The 19,646-nt window shown below is 34.7% G+C and overlaps 1 protein-coding gene across 2 annotated transcripts in view; it reads right to left on the bottom strand.

The window, feature by feature from the left end:
- LOC118179666 (N-acetylglucosamine-1-phosphodiester alpha-N-acetylglucosaminidase-like) overlaps nucleotides 1-19,646 on the bottom strand; it is a 381,181-nt gene that overhangs the window by 332,354 nt on the left and 29,181 nt on the right. The window contains exon 6 of one of the 2 annotated variants that reach the window (XM_085826592.1): nucleotides 18,876-19,004. The exons of the other annotated variant lie outside the window; for it this stretch is intronic. Coding sequence (XP_085682718.1) covers nucleotides 18,876-19,004 — 129 coding nt within the window. The remainder of the gene's footprint in view (nucleotides 1-18,875; nucleotides 19,005-19,646) is intronic. 2 annotated transcript variants of the gene reach the window in all.

Raw genomic sequence — 19,646 nt, 5'->3', positions numbered from 1 at the left:
CGAAGGCAAATTTGGATTGGAATTAGGATCGTTAACTAGAACAGAAAGATTTTTATGAATGTGAAATGCCTCTAGAAAATCCAGTTCTCCAATGGAAGATGTTTTTTGAATAATTTTGGCAGCAGAAAAATTGAAAGTGTGATTTTCGGACCAACAATGTTGAGCAACAGAAGACTTCTGTGTTTCCTTTTTTCTAACATATGCCTCATGTTCTTTGACGCGAAATTTTAAGGCTCTCTTAGTTTGGCCAATGTAAATTAAACCACACTGTCAAGGAATCCTATAAATACCCCAGGAATTCATGTCCGGAATGGGGTCCTTGGGTATAGAAGTTGGAATTTTATTGATGGGAGAATAAACAACCCGAAAGTTAAATTTCTGCAAAATATGTGCAACTTTATAGCTAATTGATGGAAAGAAGGGAATGACAACAGAATTTTTATAATCTCCTAAAATAAGAGTGTAGCTTTTAGTGTGTTCAGATGAGAATTTTTTAACTGCTTGATTAATAATGTTGGGTGAAAAGCCCCTGTCAATAGCTATTGCTTTTAAATAATTTAGTTCTTCATCAAGGGCTAATTTGGAGGAGCAAACTTGAAGAGCACGGAAAACATAGGAATAAAATGAAGCTAACTTTTGTTTAGTCGGATGACATGATTTAAAGTGTGGTGGAAGGCAAACCGATGAAGGTTTACGGTAAACTGTAGTACTGAAGTTGGATGTGTTACGTGTGACCAGAATGTCGAGAAACGGAAGAGAATTGCAAGTCTCAAGTTCAAAAGTGAACTGAATAGCAGGATCAATAGAATTCATTGTTGAAAGAACTTTATTTAAATCATCTTTATTACCTTCAAACAGGGTAAAAGTATCGTCTACGTAGCGGAACCATGCCGGGAAGTTTAAAGTTTCAAACAATTTTGATTCATAATAATGCATGTAGATATCAGCCAGGATGGGATTGAGGGGGCTTCCCATGGCTAATCCCTCAGTTTGTTTGTAATATTTATTTTGGAAAACAAAATGTGTTTGTTTCAAACAGAGTTGAGTGAGAGAAATTAGCTCCTCAATTTCGATGCAAGAGAAATGAAATTCGCGAAGTCTGGTTTCTAGACATCTTAATGCACCCTCCACTGGGACATTGGTGAATAATGATTTTACATCAAAAGAAACCATGAGTAAATTAATTGGAGAAATGTTTTTAACCTTTTTTACAAACTCTATTGAATTTTTTATGGTGTAAATGTTATTGTCTAATAGAGTGGAAAATCTAGAAACCAAATATTTAGCTAAAGGATACGAGGCAGTACCTAAATTTGATACAATAGGGCGGAAAGGAATACCACTTTTATGAATTTTGGGAAGAGCATATAATCTGGCACAATTCGCAACAGATGGGATAAGCGAATGTTTTAAGTTGCTTGAAATGATTTGCGAAGATTTGATCGCAGTTTTTATTTTGGATAAGTCCGAAGGTGAAGGATCTTTAGGGATCGGATTATATGGTCCTTCGTTTAAGAGTTTAGTGACACCATCGATATAAGTGTTCTTATCCATGACGACTATCTGGCCGCCTTTGTCGGCCTTTGAAATGATAATATCCGGGTTAGAATGAATTTCGCGCATTGTAGCTCTTTCTCTCGCAGCTAGATTTGGTTTCAAAGGTTTATTATTGAATTTCATATTATGAGCGATAAGATGCCTAATCATTTCTTTCTGTGAATCTGAAACTTTACTGAACTTGAAAGCTTTTTCGATAGGAGCCAAAATCTTTGGAATAGAGGGTTTACAGGTTTGTGAGAAGTTAAAATTATATTTTAGAATTCTCTCTTCTTCTTCTGAAAGACTAACATTAGAAATATTAACTATTGGCTTGATGTTTACAATGGGAAGATTTTTTTGAACTACTTGAACTGGAAGACTGTAAAAGAAGTTTTTCGAATTTAACTGCAAGGGTGTTTTCATGACGGTTAACTGCATTCTCCGTTCTAGACCAAGACTTTTGTTCAAGGGCAGTGAATTTTGGATATGATTTAGCGAGTTCCAGATGAAGCTTATAGAGTTCATGTTCAATTTTGGACAATTGTTGACGTGTATCCCTTATCACGGACCGAAGTAAGGCAAGCTTGCAATTTAACAGAATTCTTGAAACGCGACTCGAAGGTTTTTGATTAGATTTGATTTGAATAAAATTGGGGATCAATTTTTTATATTTACATTTAAGTAAAAAGTCAAGATGATTCAGGAATTTTTGCCGTTTCAGGCGTAATTTAGTGAAACGATTAACGGATGAAGGCATGATAAACAATGCAAAAATCAAACTAAATTAACTGAGCAATAATAAGGTACACACCAAACAAAGAAAAATCCCTCACTGAAATGAATAGAAAACAAAACGTTTGCAAGCAAAATGTATGAAATCAGACAAGCAAAGCACAATATCTAAATGTACAAAATATAAACATAACAAAAATTGCAAAAATGTACTCACCGAAACTCCTACAATCACAAAATGGCGGCCACACCACGTGCAAAAAAGAAAGCAAAATGTAAGCCTGTTTGGGGCTTCTATAATTAAGACACAATAACACGCCGAATAAATACTAATTCAGAAGTCAAACAACAAAAATCAGCGTTATACCTACAAAATTTTCACAGGACTAGTTTCGATGGTTTTACCGAACCATCATCTTCAGCTGCAAAACCGCAAATGAACAAGATAGGAAATAATGATTAGATAAGATAAGAAAGCCTGGACAAGAATAAGCAAGTGGCGCCATCTGTTGGCGAAACCAGAACTAAAACATAATTTCTCTAAAAGCCGAAGGCAAATTTGGATTGGAATTAGGATCGTTAACTAGAACAGAAAGATTTTTATGAATGTGAAATGCCTCTAGAAAATCCAGTTCTCCAATGGAAGATGTTTTTTGAATAATTTTGGCAGCAGAAAAATTGAAAGTGTGATTTTCGGACCAACAATGTTGAGCAACAGAAGACTTCTGTGTTTCCTTTTTTCTAACATATGCCTCATGTTCTTTGACGCGAAATTTTAAGGCTCTCTTAGTTTGGCCAATGTAAATTAAACCACACTGTCAAGGAATCCTATAAATACCCCAGGAATTCATGTCCGGAATGGGGTCCTTGGGTATAGAAGTTGGAATTTTATTGATGGGAGAATAAACAACCCGAAAGTTAAATTTCTGCAAAATATGTGCAACTTTATAGCTAATTGATGGAAAGAAGGGAATGACAACAGAATTTTTATAATCTCCTAAAATAAGAGTGTAGCTTTTAGTGTGTTCAGATGAGAATTTTTTAACTGCTTGATTAATAATGTTGGGTGAAAAGCCCCTGTCAATAGCTATTGCTTTTAAATAATTTAGTTCTTCATCAAGGGCTAATTTGGAGGAGCAAACTTGAAGAGCACGGAAAACATAGGAATAAAATGAAGCTAACTTTTGTTTAGTCGGATGACATGATTTAAAGTGTGGTGGAAGGCAAACCGATGAAGGTTTACGGTAAACTGTAGTACTGAAGTTGGATGTGTTACGTGTGACCAGAATGTCGAGAAACGGAAGAGAATTGCAAGTCTCAAGTTCAAAAGTGAACTGAATAGCAGGATCAATAGAATTCATTGTTGAAAGAACTTTATTTAAATCATCTTTATTACCTTCAAACAGGGTAAAAGTATCGTCTACGTAGCGGAACCATGCCGGGAAGTTTAAAGTTTCAAACAATTTTGATTCATAATAATGCATGTAGATATCAGCCAGGATGGGATTGAGGGGGCTTCCCATGGCTAATCCCTCAGTTTGTTTGTAATATTTATTTTGGAAAACAAAATGTGTTTGTTTCAAACAGAGTTGAGTGAGAGAAATTAGCTCCTCAATTTCGATGCAAGAGAAATGAAATTCGCGAAGTCTGGTTTCTAGACATCTTAATGCACCCTCCACTGGGACATTGGTGAATAATGATTTTACATCAAAAGAAACCATGAGTAAATTACTAGGAGAAATGTTTTTAACCTTTTTTACAAACTCTATTCAATTTTTTATGGTGTAAATGTTATTGTCTAATAGAGTGGAAAATCTAGAAACCAAATATTTAGCTAAAGGATACGAGGCAGTACCTAAATTTGATACAATAGGGCGGAAAGGAATACCACTTTTATGAATTTTGGGAAGAGCATATAATCTGGCACAATTCGCAACAGATGGGATAAGCGAATGTTTTAAGTTGCTTGAAATGATTTGCGAAGATTTGATCGCAGTTTTTATTTTGGATAAGTCCGAAGGTGAAGGATCTTTAGGGATCGGATTATATGGTCCTTCGTTTAAGAGTTTAGTGACACCATCGATATAAGTGTTCTTATCCATGACGACTATCTGGCCGCCTTTGTCGGCCTTTGAAATGATAATATCCGGGTTAGAATGAATTTCGCGCATTGTAGCTCTTTCTCTCGCAGCTAGATTTGGTTTCAAAGGTTTATTATTGAATTTCATATTATGAGCGATAAGATGCCTAATCATTTCTTTCTGTGAATCTGAAACTTTACTGAACTTGAAAGCTTTTTCGATAGGAGCCAAAATCTTTGGAATAGAGGGTTTACAGGTTTGTGAGAAGTTAAAATTATATTTTAGAATTCTCTCTTCTTCTTCTGAAAGACTAACATTAGAAATATTAACTATTGGCTTGATGTTTACAATGGGAAGATTTTTTTGAACTACTTGAACTGGAAGACTGTAAAAGAAGTTTTTCGAATTTAACTGCAAGGGTGTTTTCATGACGGTTAACTGCATTCTCCGTTCTAGACCAAGACTTTTGTTCAAGGGCAGTGAATTTTGGATATGATTTAGCGAGTTCCAGATGAAGCTTATAGAGTTCATGTTCAATTTTGGACAATTGTTGACGTGTATCCCTTATCACGGACCGAAGTAAGGCAAGCTTGCAATTTAACAGAATTCTTGAAACGCGACTCGAAGGTTTTTGATTAGATTTGATTTGAATAAAATTGGGGATCAATTTTTTATATTTACATTTAAGTAAAAAGTCAAGATGATTCAGGAATTTTTGCCGTTTCAGGCGTAATTTAGTGAAACGATTAACGGATGAAGGCATGATAAACAATGCAAAAATCAAACTAAATTAACTGAGCAATAATAAGGTACACACCAAACAAAGAAAAATCCCTCACTGAAATGAATAGAAAACAAAACGTTTGCAAGCAAAATGTATGAAATCAGACAAGCAAAGCACAATATCTAAATGTACAAAACATAAACATAACTTAAAAATTTCAAAAATGTACTCACCGAAACTCCTACAATCACAAAATGGCGGCCACACCACGTGCAAAAAAGAAAGCAAAATGTAAGCCTGTTTGGGGCTTCTATAATTAAGACACAATAACACGCCGAATAAATACTAATTCAGAAGTCAAACAACAAAAATCAGCGTTATACCTACAAAATTTTCACAGGACTAGTTTCGATGGTTTTACCGAACCATCATCTTCAGCTGCAAAACCGCAAATGAACAAGATAGGAAATAATGATTAGATAAGATAAGAAAGCCTGGACAAGAATAAGCAAGTGGCGCCATCTGTTGGCGAAACCAGAACTAAAACATAATTTCTCTAAAAGCCGAAGGCAAATTTGGATTGGAATTAGGATCGTTAACTAGAACAGAAAGATTTTTATGAATGTGAAATGCCTCTAGAAAATCCAGTTCTCCAATGGAAGATGTTTTTTGAATAATTTTGGCAGCAGAAAAATTGAAAGTGTGATTTTCGGACCAACAATGTTGAGCAACAGAAGACTTCTGTGTTTCCTTTTTTCTAACATATGCCTCATGTTCTTTGACGCGAAATTTTAAGGCTCTCTTAGTTTGGCCAATGTAAATTAAACCACACTGTCAAGGAATCCTATAAATACCCCAGGAATTCATGTCCGGAATGGGGTCCTTGGGTATAGAAGTTGGAATTTTATTGATGGGAGAATAAACAACCCGAAAGTTAAATTTCTGCAAAATATGTGCAACTTTATAGCTAATTGATGGAAAGAAGGGAATGACAACAGAATTTTTATAATCTCCTAAAATAAGAGTGTGGCTTTTAGTGTGTTCAGATGAGAATTTTTTAACTGCTTGATTAATAATGTTGGGTGAAAAGCCCCTGTCAATAGCTATTGCTTTTAAATAATTTAGTTCTTCATCAAGGGCTAATTTGGAGGAGCAAACTTGAAGAGCACGGAAAACATAGGAATAAAATGAAGCTAACTTTTGTTTAGTCGGATGACATGATTTAAAGTGTGGTGGAAGGCAAACCGATGAAGGTTTACGGTAAACTGTAGTACTGAAGTTGGATGTGTTACGTGTGACCAGAATGTCGAGAAACGGAAGAGAATTGCAAGTCTCAAGTTCAAAAGTGAACTGAATAGCAGGATCAATAGAATTCATTGTTGAAAGAACTTTATTTAAATCATCTTTATTACCTTCAAACAGGGTAAAAGTATCGTCTACGTAGCGGAACCATGCCGGGAAGTTTAAAGTTTCAAACAATTTTGATTCATAATAATGCATGTAGATATCAGCCAGGATGGGACTGAGGGGGCTTCCCATGGCTAATCCCTCAGTTTGTTTGTAATATTTATTTTGGAAAACAAAATGTGTTTGTTTCAAACAGAGTTGAGTGAGAGAAATTAGCTCCTCAATTTCGATGCAAGAGAAATGAAATTCGCGAAGTCTGGTTTCTAGACATCTTAATGCACCCTCCACTGGGACATTGGTGAATAATGATTTTACATCAAAAGAAACCATGAGTAAATTACTAGGAGAAATGTTTTTAATCTTTTTTACAAACTCTGTTGAGTTTTTTATGGTGTAAATGTTATTGTCTAATAGAGTGGAAAATCTAGAAACCAAATATTTAGCTAAAGGATACGAGGCAGTACCTAAATTTGATACAATAGGGCGGAAAGGAATACCACTTTTATGAATTTTGGGAAGAGCATATAATCTGGCACAATTAGCAACAGATGGGATAAGCGAATGTTTTAAGTTGCTTGAAATGATTTGCGAAGATTTGATCGCAGTTTTTATTTTGGATAAGTCCGAAGGTGAAGGATCTTTAGGGATCGGATTATATGGTCCTTCGTTTAAGAGTTTAGTGACACCATCGATGTAAGTGATCTTATCCGTGACGACTATCTGGCCGCCTTTGTCGGCCTTTGAAATGATAATATCCGGGTTAGAATGAATTTCGCGCATTGTAGCTCTTTCTCTCGCAGTTATATTTGGTTTCAAAGGTTTATTATTGAATTTCACATTATGAGCGATAAGATGCCTAATCATTTCTTTCTGTGAATCTGAAACTTTACTGAACTTGAAAGCTTTTTCGATAGGAGCCAAAATCTTTGGAATAGAAGGTTTACAGGTTTGTGAGAAGTTAAAATTATATTTTAGAATTCTCTCTTGTTCTTCTGAAAGACTAACATTAGAAATATTAACTATTGGCTTGATGTTTACAATGGGAAGATTTTTTGAACTACTTGAACTGGAAGACTGTAAAAGAAGTTTTTCGAATTTAACTGCAAGGGTGTTTTTATGACGGTTAACTGCATTCTCCGTTCTAGACCAAGACTTTTGTTCAAGGGCAGTGAATTTTGGATATGATTTAGCGAGTTCCAGATGAAGCTTATAGAGTTCATGTTCAATTTTGGACAATTGTTGACGTGTATCCTTTATCACGGACCGAAGTAAGGCAAGCTTGCAATTTAACAGAATTCCTGAAACGCGACTCGAAGGTTTTTGATTAGATTTGATTTGATTAAAATTGGGGATCAATTTTTTATATTTACACTTAAGTAAAAAGTCAAGATGATTCAGGAATTTTTGCCGTTTCAGGCGTAATTTAGTGAAACGATTAACGGATGAAGGCATGATAAACAATGCAAAAATCAAACTAAATTAACTGAGCAATAATAAGGTACACACCAAACAAAGAAAAATCCCTCACTGAAATGAATAGAAAACAAAACGTTTGTAAGCAAAATGCATGAAATCAGACAAGCAAAGCACAATATCTAAATGTACAAAACATAAACATAACTTAAAAATTGCAAAAATGTACTCACCGAAACTCCTACAATAACAGAATGGCGGCCACACCACGTGCAAAAAAGAAAGCAAAATGTAAGCCTGTTTGGGGCTTCTATAATTAAGACACAATAACACGCCGAATAAATACTAATTCAGAAGTCAAACAACAAAAATCAGCGTTATACCTACAAAATTTTATACCTACAAAAAGAAATGATTAGGCATCTTATCACTCATAATGTGAAATTCAATAATAAACCTTTGAAACCAAATCTAACTGCGAGAGAAAGAGCTACAATGCGCGAAATTCATTCTAACCCGGATATTATCATTTCAAAGGCCGACAAAGGCGGCCAGATAGTCGTCATGGATAAGAACACTTACATCGATGGTGTCACTAAACTCTTAAACGAAGGACCATATAATCCGATTCCTAAAGATCCTTCACCTTCGGACTTATCCAAAATAAAAACTGCGATCAAATCTTCGGAAAGCATTTCAAGCAACTTAAAACATTCGCTTATCCCATCTGTTGCTAATTGTGCCAGATTATATGCTCTTCCCAAAATTCATAAAAGTGCTATTCCTTTCCGCCCTATTGTATCAAATTTAGGTACTGCCTCGTATCCTTTAGCTAAATATTTGGTTTCTAGATTTTCCACTCTATTAGACAATAACATTTACACCATAAAAAACTCAACAGAGTTTGTAAAAAAGATTAAAAACATTTCTCCTAGTAATTTACTCATGGTTTCTTTTGATGTAAAATCATTATTCACCAATGTCCCAGTGGAGGGTGCATTAAGATGTCTAGAAACCAGACTTCGCGAATTTCATTTCTCTTGCATCGAAATTGAGGAGCTAATTTCTCTCAGTCAACTCTGTTTGAAACAAACACATTTTGTTTTCCAAAATAAATATTACAAACAAACTGAGGGATTAGCCATGGGAAGCCCCCTCAGTCCCATCCTGGCTGATATCTACATGCATTATTATGAATCAAAATTGTTTGAAACTTTAAACTTCCCGGCATGGTTCCGCTACGTAGACGATACTTTTACCCTGTTTGAAGGTAATAAAGATGATTTAAATAAAGTTCTTTCAACAATGAATTCTATTGATCCTGCTATTCAGTTCACTTTTGAACTTGAAACTTGCAATTCTCTTCCGTTTCTCGACATTCTGGTCACACGTAACACATCCAACTTCAGTACTACAGTTTACCGTAAACCTTCATCGGTTTGCCTTCCACCACACTTTAAATCATGTCATCCGACTAAACAAAAGTTAGCTTCATTTTATTCCTATGTTTTCCGTGCTCTTCAAGTTTGCTCCTTCAAATTAGCCCTTGATGAAGAACTAAATTATTTAAAAGCAATAGCTATTGACAGGGGCTTTTCACCCAACATTATTAATCAAGCAGTTAAAAAATTCTCATCTGAACACACTAAAAGCCACACTCTTATTTTAGGAGATTATAAAAATTCTGTTGTCATTCCCTTCTTTCCATCAATTAGCTATAAAGTTGCACATATTTTGCAGAAATTTAACTTTCGGGTTGTTTATTCTCCCATCAATAAAATTCCAACTTCTATACTCAAGGACCCCATTCCGGACATGAATTCCTGGGGTATTTATAGGATTCCTTGACAGTGTGGTTTAATTTACATTGGCCAAACTAAGAGAGCCTTAAAATTTCGCGTCAAAGAACGTGAGGCATATGTTAGAAAAAAGGAAACACAGAAGTCTTCTGTTGCTCAACATTGTTGGTCCGAAAATCACACTTTCAATTTTTCTGCTGCCAAAATTATTCAAAAAACATCTTCCATTGGAGAACTGGATTTTCTAGAGGCATTTCACATTCATAAAAATCTTTCTGTTCTAGTTAACGATCCTAATTCCAATCCAAATTTGCCTTCGGCTTTTAGAGAAATTATGTTTTAGTTCTGGTTTCGCCAACAGATGGCGCCACTTGCTTATTCTTGTCCAGGCTTTCTTATCTTATCTAATCATTATTTCCTATCTTGTTCATTTGCGGTTTTGAAGCTGAAGATGATGGTTCGGTAAAACCATCGAAACTAGTCATGTGAAAATTTTGTAGGTATAACGCTGATTTTTGTTGTTTGACTTCTGAATTAGTATTTATTCGGCGTGTTATTGTGTCTTAATTATTATCATCATCTGCTTCTTCATCAAAAAATCTTTGAAGGGCTTCTTTTAATGTAAGATACCTCGTGCTAGGCATTTTTTAAAGCAGCCAGAACATGAACCAGAACATCGAAAGGAATGAGTAAAAAAGATTACCCGTTTCCTGCTGACGTTGCATCAGCGCAACACCTGTTTTCCCTTTCTTCCCAACACAAATATAAACATCTGATTGATGTACTGTTCTGATAAACGGTGACCTTAACTAAAAATAGATCACTCATAAAGACGGCGATTCTTTCGCGAAATATTTTCAGCAAAAATACCCGGTCGAAAATTTTGCTTAAAGTATGAGATTAATTATTATAAACAAAATGATTGTTGAAGACAAATATTTTTTTACAGAAATAATCTTCATAATATTTCCTACACAAAATCATCTGCTGGTATAAAATACCTTTGGTAGTTATATTTATATACGCATTTATTTTGACTGTTGCATCAATGCAACACCAGCGGCTAATGGGTTAATGCATGTAGCATGCTACTGTGCATATTAGTTATAGATTTTCTGTGCAATATGCAATAAAATATAATTGATTTTAGAAAATGTATTGTTTGAGTGAACTTGATCTTGATAATTTTCAATTGTTCCAGAGAGTAGAAATATGTACGTATGTTAAAAGATGACAGAAACAGATTTTAAGAAACCCCCATTTATGTGAATTTGTGATTTTTATTATCAAGTATAGTTTCATTTTCATTGCTTAATTTGATATGTTTGTGGTAACAAAAAAAACAATAAAAATACTTTTAAAATATGATTTTTAATGAAGAGCAGTTTTAACGAATATAGCTAGGTATTCCATATATCATTCAATGTTCAGCTAAAGAAAGGTTATTGATTTTAAAAAGTGTAGACATGATCATGGTAATCTACTCTTCTCCCAAATTACAGAAACTAAAGTACTGTATTAAGTACTAAAGTACTGTAGTAAACTAAAGTACTGTAGTAAGTACTGTATTTGACAGCATATAAGACGCACCCTAATTTAGATGGCCATACACAAGGAAAAAAGTTTGAATAGACCGCGCGATAGCGCGGTACCACAAAAACTTAAAATGTAGTTTTTTTTAGTTCTCAAATTTCATAAAAGCCAAATAAACAATCATTGAATGCAGTTACCAAATATATTTTTATTAAGGAAAATTAACCAACGGCAACATTTTGAACATGATATGTAAATTTCAATAGTGAATAAATGAATGAACGGCAAGCAATCAAACATAATACAAAATAAAGCAGAAACAACAAAAAACACAGATTCAAGGAAAACGTTGCCTATCATGAAATTACGACTTTAATCACTTTCAAAACCCTAAAAATCCTTTTCACTGTCATCATCATCGAAAACGAGAATATCGTCATCACTACTGTTTCCGTCATCGCTAGTATCACCTTCTTCGAATAATGCGTCGTCTTCTGTTCCGTCAAGAGCATTATTGTTTCCGCACTTCTTAAAGGACTTGACAATTACTTCAGCCTTTACATCCTCCCAAGATCTTTTTACCCACTCGCACACTTGTGAAATAGAAGGCTGCTTCATTCTACCTGAGGGTGTGATGTGGCTCTCCTATTCACTTGTTCCATCGTTCTCACACTTCTTTAAATAGCTTATTCACCGATACATCTAAAGGCTGCAATTGGCTAGTCAGTCCACCAGGAATGACAGCTATCTGGGTTTTTAATTCTCTCACTTTATTCTTTATGGTTTCAGTTCTATGGGCGCTAAACTGATTCAAACCCAAAAGAGAAGGTTTTCTTAAGAGTCCACCAGGTTGCCTCGCCCATACGTTCTGTAACCACAGTTTCATTACAGCTTCGTCCATCCAGCCTTTCGGATGAACACGAACAATTAACCCGTTGGAAGTTTTTCTTTCAGATGAGTTTTTCGTTTGATTATGAAAAACGGCAGTAGTTTTGTACCATCAGAACAACATATTAGAACTACCGTATATCAGTTTTTTTCATGACCTGTGGTTTTTATGGTTACTGATTTAGACCCTTTAATACTCAAAGTCTTGTTGGAGGGTACATCAAATGTGAGTGGAATTTCATCCATATTTCCTATTTGACTGAGCTCAAAAGAAGTTTTCTTGCGTGCATTTATAACAAACCTATTAAATGCCAGTATTTTTTTCTTCATAATCTACTGGATTTTCTGTGCAATAGTTTTTTTTTGTGCGCATTGATAAGCATTGCCTTTTCATGAACCTGTAGCACCAGCCCTCAGACCCTGAAAAGTTCTGATTCCCATGTTTTTCTGCAAATCCTTTGGCCTCATTGGTTATCATTTTGGTTGAAACACTTATCCTAGATTTCCTCTTGTCTATCACCCACATTTTTACGGCATTTTCAAGTTCAGGCCAAGATGGAGCTGGGCATCGAAGGTTATGTTTTTGTTTTTTAGCAGTCTTCAGTTGATCTTCCTGCAGTCGCTAAGTACGTATCATTTTTTCGGTAGGTGGTGGACTTGAAATGCCTTGCTGCTGCTTTGTTTCCATGCACTTTGGCGTAGTTTAACACTCCTAGTTTATACTGAATTGTATAGCTTAATCTCTTGTTTACTGTAGTCATATTTCCCAGAGTATTTTTTTTTTAAACAAATAGTTTTAAGCTCCGATACCGACACATTTATACAGAGTAGCAGCGATACGTGCGTTGGCTGAGTCAAAGAAAGTCTATGTACAGAAGGAAAGGCTTCATAGACGTAATGTGACTGTCAAACCTGTTCGAACTTTGACATAAGCTTCAAGGTTTGGTGCTTTTTGGTGACAGATATTTCACGCATGCGCAAAATAATTATGGCAGATGCAGAAAAAGTTATGTTTGTCTAGACCTTCATCCGGGCTAAAAATAGCATTCAGTATTGAAAGTTAACCCGTGTCCTTTACGTATAAGACGCAGGTAACTTTTTTGAGACCAAATTTAGGAAAAAAAGTGCGTCTTATATGCCGTCAAATACAGCACTTCAGTTTATTCCATTAATATAATTAAAACAGCTCAAAGGAGCTCAATGTCGATCGAAGAAACTCTCATGCAGTCAGTACTGAAGCTTAGCACAGCTTTAGTGTCGGCTTAAAAAAATTTCAGAATTTCACACATCAAAGGAACTGTTAATTTAGGACCAATTATATCAAACATCTCAGATATTGCAAACTTCAGTGAAATATATAAAAGTGAAAATTGGTAGAACCCATAGAACTTGAGAATATGATGTGTTTTACATTAACATAAAAATCAATTACAAAACTAATTCTAATTTTCAGCTATGTGTAATAATGTAGAATGGGATTTCTTTTAAAGTGGGAAGTGCGTGCATATGTTGAACTAGAATTAATGCAACTGGTCAACAAAATTTAAAGGCTGCAAAATTTTTAGAATTTAGGAAAACACAGGATGGCAGAATTTAGTAGCCACACAGGTTGTGCCAGATGACAAAAAGTCAAGCCTATAACTAATTGGAGTAATTTCTGATTATCTTCATCTGTGTTTTCAACACTCAGTAGAGTTACTGTGTTTTTGTATTATTTCTGATTATGCACCTGACGATAACCATCCTGCACATATTTTCATTTCACATGTTTGAACACGCGAAATAAAGAATTTACATTTAACCATCATTTACTGCTTGGCTGTAAAATTTAAATACCAGCTACATAATCTTTTCTTATCCCCCCACACAATAAAATTTATTTCTAAATGATTTTGTTTGCATTATTATATATACACACAGAGCAGTATCTATGAGCCATAATGAGAGCCAAATGAATGTTTTTTCCCTAAGGCACAAGATGTTAGTGATTTTTCAAAGAGAGCGAGCACGAATAAAGTTTGTATCATTTCAAAATTAACCTAATGACTGAAAAATAATTACTAACATCTAGGCACTCAGTATAGGTAATAATATTAACTTTGAAAAGCAGACTATGATTATTGTGAAAGGGCCGAGCTTAAGTGGCTCAACAGCAATGATTTAGGCATTGAGTCTGGGACTGCCTACTCCAAAATAGGTTTTATAACGCCACACACACTGAAAAAACAACTACACTAAAGTACTGCTGTACCAACAGAAATGTTAATTTCAATGACAACGAACTGCCAATGAAACTTTTTAAAAATAATCAGAACTAAATAATAAGGGAAACTATGGTTATCGGACTGACTAGGAAAGTAGTGTTTATGCTGTTTATTAAAAGCTGCAGTAAGAAGGTAATTATGTTTATGCATTTTGGATGAAATTAAAAGTTGCACAGCTTTAGAAATACACAAAACTTCAAACTGGTTGTCATATCATTACAAAATCTAACTGCAAAATTAGACAAAGTAACAGATAGACAAGCACCAATTTTAATAAGGAATGATATTGAGCTACATGATTTATCAAGATGAAGAATATGGGTCAGTTTATTCCATATTGCCATACTGCATACACTAAAACAGGAAATATACTTCGTACTGGATACATAAACGACAAATCATTGAATAGCTGACTGATTTTGAAACATAAAAAATGAAGCCCTTAACAGTTAAGGACAATGAATTTGAAAGGAATTCAAATGATTCAGTGCAAGAAGGGATGTCAACATCTTAGATATAGTAGTAGAAAATAATCTGAAAATTTGTCTAATATTAATTGAAAATGAACATAATTTTTTACGATCAGCATTCTGATACTGAAATGCATGAATTAATCACATTTTTAAGATAATACAAGAAATTTTAACATAAGAAAAACTACTACTCCCCCCCAAAAAAAAACCTTAACTCTTTCACATCAAAGTCGCCCCAAACACCCAAGCATTCAGACAGCGGTAGGTCGCCCGAATGCCTGAATAATTTTCTACCTAGTGCTTTTTCCCAATCTCGTTATGCATTGCTCATTTCTTTCAGGAGTTGTTAAATGACATGTCAATCATTCTTTCCAAGTGACTAAAAGTAGTTCTGTTATTTTAATGCACCTTCTTTTTCCTTTGTTTACTGTCAATGTTTAGCTATCGATGCCCGAAGTTGCAATCCCGTCCCAAAGGGGAACTTCACATAAGTGTGAAAGCATCCAAGAAAGAAGTTATCATTTTACTTATGTAGGTTACTGTTAGCACTCTAGTATTCAATTTGTCATGGGGAAAGGAAAAACATTCAAACAGAAATTTGTAAACATGGTCCTTTTTGATGTTTGAGGAAAAGAGATTTGGTCCTCTCTCGATGCAAAAGAGATAATTAAGAGTCAGAAGGTAGAAAATTATATTTCTAAAACAGATTACTTCGAGACAGGATGAATGAAACATGTGATACATGTATTCAATTTTATATTCACAAACACTACATATGGAAGATAAGTAACACTGAGACTAAATAAAAATTGAGACTGAAAATGATTTGAATACTGTTGTCAACAAAATTATAAAATACCTTTTGAGACATGGCACAGCTATTCACCATAATTTTATTCTGGAAATACACTGACTACCAATATGTATTTGGACACCTATGCAAATGACGATATCTGCGGTCCTCAGGTACGGCACGGACTCCGCCAGTATATATCGTGTAGGGAACAGCATCAGCTTTAGTCGCATGCAAGATGCCTCGCAGTTCGGAACTCTCTGATTTCGAGAAAGGTATAATTATCGGGTATCACAAATTTGGCCGATCCTTAAGGGACATATCTAGCGAACTGAAGTACCCAAAATCGACAGTGGCCTATGTGATTAAGAAGTGGAAGGTGAGCGGTGCTTGTCGGAATGTGCCCCGAGTCGGAAGACCAATGAAACTGGGAGATAGAGACCGAAGAGTGCTGTCCAGAGAAATTCGGAAGAACTGCACCCAACCGATGGCCCTCATCTGCGAGGAGTTTCAACAGGCATCCGGGAGTATTGTTTCAATGAATACCATCCGTAAGGAAGCACATCTGCTTGTTTTTCATGGTCTTGCTGCTGCCCATAAGCCTTTGATCACCAAGTACAACCGCGCTGCTCGGTTAATGTGTTGCAAAGCACACCGAAATTGGACCGTAGATCAGTGGAAACGGGTTCTTTGGAGTGACGAATCAAGGTTCACCTTTTACCGCTCGGATGGCAGGGTCTGGGTCTGGCGTCTACTTGGAGAACGTCTCCTGCCAGAATGCATTGTGCCAACAGTCAAGTTTGGCAGAGGTGGAATTATGGTCTGGGGGTGTTTCTCCTGGTATGGGCTGGGACCCTTGGTCTCCATTCATGGTAAGCTCAACTCCGATGCCTATTGCACTATTTTGGATGACAACGTGCTTCCTACGTTGTGGCAGTTTTACGGGTTGGACCCCTGTTACTTTCAGGACGACAATGCCAGTTGTCATGTTTCGACATTAACCAAGGCTTGGTATGGTGCCAATGGAGTTCATCGAATGGACTGGCCTGCCCAGAGCCCAGACCTGAATCCTATCGAGAACCTCTGGGACGAGTTGCATCGCCGAATTCAGGGGTTACATTACCTGTGCAAAATCGGTGAAGGAACTTCTATGTCTTTTCCAAGCCGAGTGGAAGAAAATACCACTAGCTGTCATACAAAGACTTGTGGAAAGTATGCCCCGGAGGGTCTACGCTGTAATTACCTCTCGTGGAGGCTCTACCAACTATTGATTTTAAATAAAGTTAGTTTTTCTTTTCTATCACAGGTGTCCAAATACTTATTGGTAGTTAGTGTATAAGAGGTAAGTAATACATCAAAAAGCAAAAGTATGGACTGAGCTAGAAAGCATTTGGGAAACTAGAGTAAGAGTCAAATGAAGGATACTAAAAACAGAGACATTTTTTGATAAAAAGAATTATTGAATGATGATCTTTGCTTTCAAAGGTTGAAGTGAATACTAAAATCTCCCAGTCAACCAACTGAAATACAGAAGTTCTGAACTTAAAACAGGAACACATAGATATACATACATATACAGAGAGGTAGAAAGATCAGAAATGCAAGCTGGAAGAAAAAGAATGTGAATTGCTTGAGCTATGAAGATGCATAATCGAATCAAATGAGGATGACAGTGAAGCTGTATGTACTGGTAAATGATAGATAAGGCAATTTCATTTATTATAAAAGGCCCATTCTAGTTTTCAAACAACTAATAAATCTTTATACCATACACTAAATTTCATTTGCTCATATGTAAACATATATTCTGAGAAAAGAGCAGTTTACTGTCAAGTAATAAGCTAACTGCCAAATAATAATGTACTATTTAAAAATAACTTACTATTAAGTTAATTACTTTTTAACAATATAATATTATTGCAAAATATGTTCAACTATAAAAGCATCTATTCAGTAGTATTTCTTACTATTAAGTATTATCAACTATTGTTTTACGAATCAGGAACTATTCTCAGTTGTCATATTAAGTATCATACAGCGTGTTTCTAAATTAATTGGGAAATTTTAAGGGCTCACACTTTTGTAATACACCATATGGTGAGAAAAGAAGAAATAAAACTGGAATAATTTAAACTGTTTATGACATGTAATACAATTCTGACAGTCAAAACTTTGCACAATTCACTTTAATACAATACAGTTATAATAGGATTATGTAATACTGACTGTAAATATAATAAATTTTAAATTAACAACTCACACAGGTCATGAAAGGAATGAATCGTTAAAGAAAAACTAGCGTTTGATATTAACTAGCACCAACCAATACACTATTAACAACTAGTGCCTTTTGATCATAAAACATATTTTCAACATGAGGCAAATAAATTAAATAGGTTATTTTCATTTCCGATTGGCACAATCTAACAGTCATATTAAACAGATGGTTTTCCTCCACAGATTCTATCTACCTAAAAGACAAATGAACAGTCTCCACAGATTGTATCTAAATAAAAAGGCTTCCCTTAAACCACTTTTCAGTTTTCATTTTAACACTTTGTTGGCAATTATTTCTATTACACTTGTATTATTCATCTTTCATCACATACAGCGTTTATTAGGAAGAGATGGAAAAGTCATTACTTTTGGTAAAATACCGCATGCTTGGAAATTACAGACTTCCCCTAATCCATTCTTTTCAAACTCGTATTGCAAATTTGTGGGGAAAAAGAATATAAAAAAATGATTCAATATGGATGCAAACTTGCTACAACTGGTCTGCGATCGATATTAAAAAGAAAAGATGAAAAAAAGCCATTTTCATCCTCCCTTGGTATAGGGAGCCTGGAGGGTGCATTCATCCAGGAAAAATATACCAATAAACAACAAACAGGAAAAAAAAATTAAAAAATCTAGTGTTGCAACAATACTCACAGGAAAGCAGAGTTACAGGCAATATTACTGACGATGTATTGGCAAATGCCAGTTAATAATGCAGTACTGGAAATTTAGTAATTTTTTTTAATAATCTACTTCTAAAATAAATATAAATATATGGTTATTTAAATAAGTCTTATGTAATTTAACAATAAATGGGTTCTTAGCTTAATGACAAAAGTGTAATCAAGTTTTATATATCAAGATGCATTTGAGAGTAATATCAACAGATTAAAGATGAATTACAGTAATATCTATAAATATGAAAATAAGCATCCAGATCTCAACATACCATTCATCATAAGGATAGTTTGCTGTTACACCATGCATAACTAAAGTTGAAGATCCTCCACCATCTAAATTGACAGCATTTACAAATCCAAATTCTTTCAACAGACTTTGCATTTCATAGAGATTTATGCTGGCATATAAAAATCAATAACATTTTCTAGTTTTAGTTAGAAAAGTACAATACACACAAAAAAGAGTTTATTACTCAGATGTTAAGAACGTCTCTTACTACGCAACTTAGGCAAACAATACATTATAGATTATATATGCAATGTAAAAAAAGTGGGAGGGGAAAAAGCACTTCTTATTTTAATTCTTGAAGATTAAAAAAAGAAAAAAGAAGAAGAAGAAAAAAAAATTGCAAGTTTTGTGCTCTGACACAAGGAATTTCATTAATAAGTCTTGGAATGCAGTTAAATAACTGAAGTACGAAGAAACATCTCAGCCTTAATGAGTAAAAAAAAGATGCTTCTGCTTATGAAGAGATTACACCATCAGGTCTTTTTTAATAATTTTAAGTGTTTATGGCATTTAAAATTCAAGTGAAGAAAACATAACAGAATGAGTAAAAGACTCAAATGAGTAAAAGAAATGAATGAGTAAAAGACAAATATGGCAGAATAGACACCAATACTTATTAGTATCAAATAAGTCTTGCCAGATGAATGAAGGTTATAAGATCAAGACATTCTAGATGCTGCAACCAATAAAAAAGCAGGGAAAAAAAACAGATTAAGTTCATAGTAGAAGTTAAATAGCAAAGACGTGCTAC

This window comes from Stegodyphus dumicola, chromosome 1 (assembly GCF_044657685.1).
Source record: "Stegodyphus dumicola isolate Sdum_Otavi_A_Nest chromosome 1, ASM4465768v1".
In the NCBI taxonomy this organism is placed as follows: Eukaryota; Metazoa; Arthropoda; class Arachnida; order Araneae; family Eresidae; genus Stegodyphus; species Stegodyphus dumicola.
This window is presented reverse-complemented; position numbering and strand designations above follow the sequence as displayed.